Source organism: Fukomys damarensis, unplaced genomic scaffold (assembly GCF_012274545.1).
Source record: "Fukomys damarensis isolate Sample0158 unplaced genomic scaffold, DMR_v1.0_HiC HiC_scaffold_8, whole genome shotgun sequence".
Classification (NCBI taxonomy): Eukaryota; Metazoa; Chordata; class Mammalia; order Rodentia; family Bathyergidae; genus Fukomys; species Fukomys damarensis.
Genome location: NW_022900920.1, coordinates 20,952,501 through 20,961,891, shown reverse-complemented (window position 1 = coordinate 20,961,891; position 9,391 = coordinate 20,952,501). Strand labels below are relative to the sequence as shown.

The 9,391-nt window shown below is 49.6% G+C and overlaps 1 protein-coding gene across 4 annotated transcripts in view; it reads right to left on the bottom strand.

The window, feature by feature from the left end:
- The window catches only part of Gfra1 (GDNF family receptor alpha 1), a 200,335-nt gene extending 191,220 nt beyond the window's left edge, over positions 1-9,115 (bottom strand). For 2 of the 4 annotated variants that reach the window (XM_010634571.3, XM_033761403.1), the window contains exons 1-4: positions 8,447-8,524; positions 7,984-8,270; positions 6,833-7,126; positions 5,558-5,641 (exon numbers count right to left, since the gene is read on the bottom strand). In XM_010634571.3, the coding sequence (XP_010632873.1) occupies positions 5,558-5,641; positions 6,833-7,126; positions 7,984-8,101 (496 nt within the window). In that variant the 5' untranslated portion in view covers positions 8,102-8,270; positions 8,447-8,524. Of the gene's footprint in view, positions 1-5,557; positions 5,642-6,832; positions 7,127-7,983; positions 8,271-8,395; positions 8,525-9,065 lie in introns of those variants that run through there. The other 2 variants (XM_033761402.1, XM_010634572.3) reach the window with 2 other exon arrangements.
- Between the last annotated feature and the right edge of the window lie 276 nt (positions 9,116-9,391).

Genomic DNA, 9,391 nt, shown 5'->3' with positions numbered 1-9,391 from the left:
CCTGAGTTCAATCCCTGGTACCAAAAAAAAAAAAAGACAAAGGGAGTGGCAGTCACCAAGGTGAGTGGAATGTGTCTTTCTCCGCCATCAGTGTGTGCAAAGGACAGCAGTAGGAAGCTGCCCAGAATACCAGCGGAACAGCACCCAAGCCAACACAAGGTGGCAGGGGTGAGCTAGCATACGGCCCCGAAGAAGTCTCTGAAGAAAGACTTGGGCCAAATGGTTCCGGTACAGCCCTAAGGTACCAGTATAAGACCGGGCAGTGAGAAAGTGAGGTGGGACTGGGAAAAATTAGAAACAAGGAGTGCAGGGTGGGAGCGGGTCAGTGAGAAGTACAAAGCAGTTTAAGGGTGAGGCAGTTCGGAATGCAGAGAGGAAGAACGCAAAAGAGAGCAAGTGATCTCTGCGGGCCTTGGTCACAGTGCTGGGAGAAGGAGGCTGGCAGGAAGGATGGTGATGGGCCCAGTTTACTGCAGAGATCACCAGGCAAATGACAGTGCCACTGTAGAAAATGGGAAACTCAGAAGGACAGGGCATGGGGAGAAGAAGGGGAGACAGTGAGGTCCATTTTGAACATGCTGAGTTAGGGGTAACTGAGATAACCCAGCTACTGTCCAGAACTCAGCTGGAAATAATGGCTTAGAGCTCAGGCAAGACGACAGTAGGAGGAAGGCTCTGAGTCACTGGCGTAAATGGTAGCTGAAATCCTAGAAATGGATAAAGTTCAGACAGAGAGTAAGCAGCAGAAAGAGGCCAACTGGCCTCCCGTAAGTAAGCAGTGTCTTGGCAAAGGTTCCTAAGGCTACCCTCAGGCAGTATGATGCTGTCCAAATTACTTCCCCTCTCTATGCTTAGAGTCCGTAAGAGCTGAAGGTTGGACTAGGTCTCCAAGGACACTTCTCTGGCATTCAACCACTAATGGGTGACAAGATGTCACCTCTGGACCAAGAAGAATGCATGGTGCTGAGCAGACACTAGCATAACAAGCCAGCCCCTGGCTTCCCAAAGGAGAACACAGACAAATCAATAAGTCCTCTTGAGACACCATGATTAACAGCTATCATAAAGGCAAGAGCACAAAGCAGCATGAGGGACTCCTGAGTGGAAGTGTTTGTCTGGGGGAATTCCAGAAAGGTGCACAGTGATGAAACTTGATCCTGGCCTCAAAGAAGTAAGAGAACTTTCCCAAGCCAACGCAAGGCCATGTGCAAAGGAACAGGAAAGTGAATGTACATGAAATACCTAGAGAATTGTTTCCCCCATGTAGCAGTAGTGGAGAGGGGATGTGAGGGTTTAAGAAAGGAGACAGCAGAGCCAGAGTCAATAAAGGAACCTAACAGGATCTCAAATGTAGGAACACAACAAGTGTTTCCAAGAGATGAGAAGAGAGAAAAAGTTCTCCACACCCCTAACAGGTAGTATGCCCAAGCTTTTTTCTCTTATCCTGCAGATGATGTCATAACAATATGCAAAACTTTTAATAAAGTTTTGAAAATACTAACATAAATATGGTGGTACATTAAACTAGAAATGTCCTAATGGCTAAGAATTTACAACATCATGCTGAAAAGGGGGACAGACTTAAGAGCTTAGGCATGTCTCATCCCAAAGCAAACCATTTCTAATTTCCTGGCACTAGTGTCAAGATCCTAAGGCTTCAAGGAAGGTCTAAACCAGGATTTTGTCTGGAAGCAACAACAGAGCCAGAATGTTGACATGGTGTCTTTCACCAGATAGGACTGAGAACATCCCAATCCCGACATAGCTCTCGTGCTATACTCTCTCCACCTGACTCTTGTTTACGATGCCTTCCACTCTGATTCTGTGATCTGAAGGCCTGGCATCTCTTGACTCTTCTCTACAAAATCCAATCTTGCAATCAATACTTTGCAACCCTGGAGCCCTCTTTTTCTGTTGTTGCCAAGAGGGGCTTATGTTCTCCCTTCGCCCTCAGGCTTCTCTTGGCACCCACTCTACTTTCAAACTTTCTCACTACCTTATTTGCCCCTTCTGCATAGTCCTCATCCTTTTAAGTCACTATTTACTTCTTGCTGTTGCCTGAACTTTTGTGAGGGAAAAGAGAGGCAGATTAGAGGCCAAAGAGCGAAGCTAGCTGCGGTGGCTCAGGCAGATGTTAAGCACCACATCCCAGATTCCTGCCTGAGCTTCCAAGCTCCCACACAGCTCTGCCCTCCGGCTCCCAGGAGACTTTCCCACATTCTTCTCTACTCAAACATCGGCTTGCATCAGTTTACTTTTTCCAGTTGTGTACTTCATGTTCCAGGACCCACCCCAACCCCCAGAAAACCACACTGGCACCAAGCCAGGTTAAATGTGCCCCCTCAAGCCCTTCAGTGAGCCTTCCTTTTCCCCAAGACTAGGCCCACCAACCACCCACTGAAATGCAAGCCTAACTAGGCAGTCTGACTGCCCTAGCCCAGGCTTTAGAACATAGATGTCAGTTTTTTGGATCCCACCTTATTTTTGTCCCCTTGCTTGTTCCCACCAGCCCAAGGATAAGACCTCAATATAGTCTTTTGTCTGGTTAGTAAGTCAACAATGGCAGAGACAGCTGTGGGTTTGAGGAATCCAAAGAAAATGGAAACACAAAAATGTCAAACATGTCAGTGGGAGGAGTCAGCTCACACTTAATGTATGTGGATAAACACGCTGTTCACACTGGGCAGAGAAATCCAAATATGGAAACTCTGACTGCTACCACACCCGTGAAAGGCAGAGACCCTTCTGTTTTGGCTTTCTCAGCGAGATTTTTCAAGCCAGAAGAGATGTTCTAGAAACTCAGATTCATACCATGAAAAGCAACATTTATCATCTTGCCTCTCTGTCCTCCTCCATCCTAGAAAGGCCAAACTGGATAATATGCATTATTCAAGGACTTAAACCTCTCAAGGCTCCATTTGGCTTTACTACACCCACTTAAGGAACACAGACACTGTCAGAGGTCATTGCTCCATTGCGCTGGAACCTAAATTCAATGCCCTTGAGATATAAAATAGAGCCCTAGACAAGGACTTCCTGACTCTGCTTAATTCATTATGACTTCTGGGTTCTCATCAGGACAGACCTCACAAACCCAAGATCATATTTGCTGTGAAAAGAGCCCTAGCTGAGAGAAGGCGCCAATAAATGAATGAGTGAAATTTGCTCCATGCAAAGATTCATGAGTCATTTCCAATACTAATAAAAGCAATTCAGAGAAGCCAGTGGCACCCAGGAATGACCATAGCACTCGGAGTGTAGACATAAATGCAAGGATTCTGGAGATGACTTCAATCTTCCTAAGTATCATGGACCATTAGGACCACAGCTTATTTACTCCAGTGAAAGAAATGAGCAACCCAGAGAGGGAAATGAGTCGGCACAGGAACCTAATTCATGGCAATTTGAAATGCACCCTCTTCCTTGCCCACTTCTTCCCTTCCCACCACACATGGGAAGGTTCAAACCCTTCCAGCCACCAGTGAAGACTGGGCAGTGACACTCCCATAAGGGAGACAACAAGTAGGAGTCACTGTCCCTTAAAACCTTGAGGAAGGTCAGGTTCACCTCTGGTACCCAACTGGCCACATCCCACCTTAGTTCCTAGAGACAAAAACAGAGATGGTCACGGGCATTTCTCTGTGCACCTCTATTCCAATGTTTGAGTCACTGTCAGGGTTGGACTCATAGGACAAAGATCATTAGGAGGGGACTTGGAACGGAAGTTACCAGCATTATTCAGGTAATATGAATGTTTCAGAGGCTAAATTACTTATATCTTATCCAACACACACACACACACACACACACACACACACACACACAGAGTTTTCCTTAAACTACTAGGCAAAATCATGTAGAGGAGTATTTCTCAAGCTTCATGTACCCATGAAGGCCTCAGCCAGGGAGGGGTAGGGTCAAAAACGCAGATTCTGATTCTGTAGGTCAGGAAAGGAACCTGAGATTTTGCACTTCTGAATAACCCCTTCAACGTGTCAGTGTTACTGATCTGAGGACCATACTCAAAGTAGCAAAGGGTAGATAATTTGTAAAGCCTGGAGTCAAATAAATCTGGGTTTAAAATTCTGGCTTTAACTTTTTTTTTTTTTTTTTTTTTTTTGGTAGCAGGATTCAAACTCAGACCCTTGCTCTTGCAAGGCAGGCAGCAGAACCACTGAGCTAAATCCCCAGCCCAAAAGTTCCCTCCTTTTCCTCTTTTTTGGTACTGGGGATTGAACTCAGGACCTTCTGCTTGCAAGACAGGCAGCAGAACCACTGAGCTAAATCCCTGGCCCTGGCTGTAACTCTTAAGAGCATGATCCTGGGATGATGTCTAACTTAATTATGCCTTAATATCTTCACCTCTAAAATGGAAATAATGATACCTAAGAAGCATTTGATGATGATGATGATGACGTAAGGTAAAGATGGGAAGCTCTTAACACAATAGTAAGGGCTATTTTGTTAATGTCAGTTGCTGGCTGCCTAAGACTCATGAGGGCAAAGATGATAACTGACTCACTTCCAAACCACAACAGCTGGAACACAGTAGGTGCTCAGTGAACATTTGATGAATAAATGTATAATACATTCACACATAATATCAGTATTACTCATTCCCTGTGTTCTCTGGCTCTTCTGCAGGAAAACCTAAAGCATTTAGAACACCAGAACCCTCATCAGTAACAATCAATCAACTCACAAGAATCCAATTCAATATTAACCACTAAGAAATAATATAATCTGTGGTGGCTATATATATTTGAGAAAATGCCTTAACTGTAAATAAATAAAGACAACATCAGTCTGGAATCTGTATGTCATTAAGAGAAATTACTGCCTTGCTCATTATTTATGGGCTGTCTGACTGCAGATGTTATGAAAAAATTCTAAAACTAAGCTCATTTCCAAACTAAACGGAGAACTCCAGCAAGAGACAAAACAAGTCATGGGAAGCAAGACTACATTTTAAAGAGCCACTGGACAGGCGTACATTCTCTCAGAAATGCATATACTTGCTCGGGAAAAACTAGAAACAGACAAATTAACAAATGGTAGAGCTTAATCTTTTGAATCAAAGGCAGACAAGTGAGTCCAACTTGTCTTCAAAATTCTTTCAATCATCTAAGATTACTTCCCATTTCCTAAAGAAAATGGCATCGTTAAACTAGATCCCATTCCAGGGAGGCATTCTGTAAAGTATGCAGCAACAAGAGAATATGATTGCCACCTACAGACAGAAACGGCATTCCCATTGCCAAGAGTTGACCAATCATATTTTAACATTAAAAAAAAAAAGTTCAACCAGTCACCTCCCTCCAACCTCTTCCCAACCTCTTCCCAACCACTATACCACATCACTTCATTTAGAATTACTGTTCAGTCATACAATCAGCGTTAGGCATTATGCCTCTTCATTATCATCATCTTATTTCTAATTTCCAGAAACACTATACCATTCAACTATCTACTATACACTCTTCAAGAGCCAAAGAGAAGCAAGCCAATGGATTTCAAGCCACCAAAGGCATCAGAGTGAAAGCGTAAATCTGCTTACCTGACATAAATGGGACCACCCGGAATATATCTGACAATCTGCTGTTAACTGGTTCATATGGGGAATCTTCAAGCAGATCATTTCCTACAACAGAAAGATTAGGCTCAGATATGAAATATAGATGCACTTCACGCAATGTGTCGCTGCTTAATCTGAATTCAAATTATGTTATGATTGTGCAACAAAAAAGATACTAAAACTTTCAAAGGTTTGAAATGCATGTATTTGGCTATGGGTATTTTTTTTTCATTCCTCTATCTCTGTTATGTTTGTTCTCCCCAGAGTGCCATGAAAACATTGGAGAAAAACCCAGCCTATTTCTTGCCAGAAAAGTCTCTCACTCCACAAAGATCTGAAACCAGAGAGAAAAGTGCCAATGACATCACAAGCCTTGCTTGCCTCCAGGAGCCAACGGAAGAAAGGAGACCCAGAGAAGCTCCCATTTCTGTATACTCCCCAAACATGGTAAGCAGCCAGAAAACAGGTATCCTGCCTCTGAAGAGTCCATCTCTGAAACAGATTTTCATGAATACAGATTCTGGAGGAATTCATAACTGACAGATCAAATCTGTATGTTAGAATTTTTCAGGGTGAGCCTCAGCGAAGAATTAATACACAGATTTTGTGTCAGATTTACAAACTGGAACCACCTTTGGCACACAATTCCTCATTAGAATGGGTGGCTGTGACAAGTGATGTTTCCCTTAGCTATTTCTATGTTGACCAAAGTTGCACCACAGCAGCTGGTTCAAGACTCAGCTAATCTAAGATGACAAATGGTATTTCATCCATCTGCCTTTGATCAGGTTTGAGAAGGGTAAAGATAAAATGGATTCCAGTAGACCTTTTAGAGTTCTTTTTCCTATGTCAGAATAGGTAGAAGAGAAGAAAGGAGGAAACTGGAAAAACGCAGGGCACACCATTGTATCACTAGTTTGTGGAGCCAGCTAGAGCCTCTGGCTCTCCTTGGAGAGAAGCTGCAGGTTCCTTGCGTGGCTTTTAATGGGTCCCTACACGGATGTTCTGACCAGGTTTCAGAAAGGCCAGCGGGGTCCCATAAGTGCCCCCACCCACCCTTGGGTTTTCCCACAACCAGCGACAACTATGCTGCTCAGCCTCAGCAAACACCAGCTGCTGCTGTCCCTTAGGGCCAATGAAAGGTCCTCATTCTGCAGCTGGAGAGAACTGAATGCAGGAAGAGCGCAGCCGGGGGAGAACCAAGGGGCCCCCCGCCTTCCAGAGGGACTGGCAGGGTGCTGGGCGATGGGCGCGTACCCTGCAGGCTCTGGTACATGCTCCAGTAGATGCGCAGGCAGTTCTTCTCCTTTTTCATGCCCCGCTTGCAGCGGCAGTTGTAGAGCGACTTCTGCTTCAAGGCCTCCATGGCGCTGCGGCACTCATTCTTGGCCTCGAGGCCGGATGCCAGGCTGAAGTTGGTCTCCTTGCCCGCCACGCACTGCCTCAGCGTGCGGTATTTGGTGCTGCAGCTCTGCTCCTTCAGGCACTGATCGCTGGCTTTCACGCAGTCCAGGCGGTCCCCGCCGCTCACCTCGGCGGACAGGAGCAAGTCTGCGGGGCGAAGGGGAAGAAGCCTGAGTGGAGCCTGACGGGGCCCCAACGCCCCGGATCCCGGAGAAGGGCGCGCGCCTGGGCGATTGAGCTCGGTCAGCGTTCGGGCGCCCTGGGAAGGGAGCGGGTCCACTCCGAGCTCCACCGAGTTCGTTTCCCGCCCACGGAACTACTGCTGCCATCCCTTCCTCCCGGGGCTAGGATCGGACGAGGCCCCGCAGACTCCCTGGTAGGCTTCGCAGGTCTGACCCACAGCCCGCGGCGCCTACCGGACCGAGGGCCCTACCGCCCTGGGGCAGCTCGGCCCGGCGGCTGCCCCGCCTCCCCGGAAATCACGGGCTGCAGCCGCTCGCACTTCGAGTCCCGGCCGGGCTGCGGCCCGAGGGCACTCGGTGCGGAAGTGAGGAGCTGCGAGCTGGGCGGGAGGCAGGCGGGCGAGCAGTGGTCCGAAGTGTGCCCGGCGGGAGCGCCGAGACGTTATTCGAAGAAAAGTTTTCCCTTCGAAGTTTGTTCTTTCGGTCCAGTGTGAGCCCATGCTCCACCTGCCTGCGCGCCTCCTCCAGCTCCTCGGGGCTCGAAAGGGGCGCCAGGCCTGGGGCTGAGGGTTCACCCTCCTTCGCTCCCTGCCAGTCTGGGTCAGTAAAAGCCACGGCAGATAAAAACCAGGCGGGAAGCGCTGCAGGCAGCGCTGCTTCCCAAGCCCAAGGATTCAGGAGCCCCTTCCCTAAAACGAAACCTCCTCCTCCCACAGCCACCGCACCGGCGCAGCAATTTTTTTGAAAAGGGGTGGGGGGTGCCGCAAGGCACCTACGGGAAAGACTCGATAGGTAAGTCAGTCAGTGGAGGCCTCAACTTACCTAGGAGGGGCAGCGCGAAGTACAGGGTCGCCAAGAGCATGGTGCCGGCGCACGGCTGGTCCCCGCCCCCCAAAAAAATCCCGAGCCGCCGCTGGGTCTCTCCGAGGGAGCTCAGCATGCAGCGATCCCCGGATGGCCGCGATCCTCCAGCAGCCCAAAGTTCAGCTCCATCCAGAGCGAAAGGAAACCCTCGGCCCGTCCGCAGCCGCCGCCACCGGCGACTCCGCTACAGGAGGGCGTGAGAGTGGGAGGCGGTTCTGCTGTTAGGGGTTCAGGTCCGACCCAACCTGGAAGGGAGAAGGCGCTTTAAAATGAGAGTCCAGAGCCTTGAAGCCTCCCCCTTCCGCCCCTGTCCCTCCCTCGCTCCCGCCTTGGGGGACTTTGCAACACCGGGGTGAAGACCCACCCCTACCCGGTCCCGCAGCTGGGAACGTGTGTGCGCGTATGGGGGGAGGGGGCTGACCCGGCTGCAGCGGGCTGCGGAGGTCGGACGCGGGCTCCCAAAGTCCAAGGGGCGGGTGTCTGTGGGTTGCAACCCAAGAGGCTCAACGCAAGCGAATAAATAAATCATCAGCCAGTTCCGGCTAGGAAAGAGCCCCTCCTCTCGAGAAGTTGGCCGCCCCCTCCTCTCGCCGGTGCGCCAGCTCGTTCGCGGGCTCTGCCGCCGGCCCACCGCATCCAAACCACCAATCGCTACAGCCGGTCACCGACAACCCCCTCCCCCTGGCGCTCTCCTCCTTTTCGAGGCAGTCGGGCGAAAGGGACCTGTGTCCCGGCTGTGGCTGGAACCCGGCTCTCGAGCCCCTGCGCGCCTCGCGCGTCCTCCACTCCCTCCTGAACGAGAGCGCCTTCCGCACACTCGCCCGAGCGCCCGGGACTCAGCTCATTCACCCGACCGCGCCGGGAGAGCGTGCTGGGCCTCAGCACCCGCGCGCCCCAGCAGGTGCAACCAGCCGCCAAAAGCACCTCTCCCCGGGGGCGCAAAGTTGGCCTAGAAGGTGGAACCGGGTGCCTGGGGCAGGAGAGAGGGAGAGCGGCGATGGGCTTCCAAACAGTACGAGAAAACTCCAAAGGCCACCGACCTGGACTCAACCGACTGCGTCCAGCTAAGGCGAGAAGCCAGTTATTTATTTATGTTTATTCGTTTATTCATTCATTGGAGGGGTGTCACCTGCTCTTCTTCCTCCCCCTCCACCTCTTCCTCCTCCTTCTCTTTCCGGGCTCACTTTCTCTGCGCTACGAAAAAAAAGATACCGTAATCTTCTAGAGCTTCTAGGGCTGAGTTGGCCAGGACAATTTCCGAGCAGAGACAAGGGCTAGGATGCTCAGTGGGGATGTTAATGTTTATTGGAAGCGGAGAAGAGCATAGTGTGGCCAGATTTCTCCTAGCCAGAGCATTCTCGGTTTG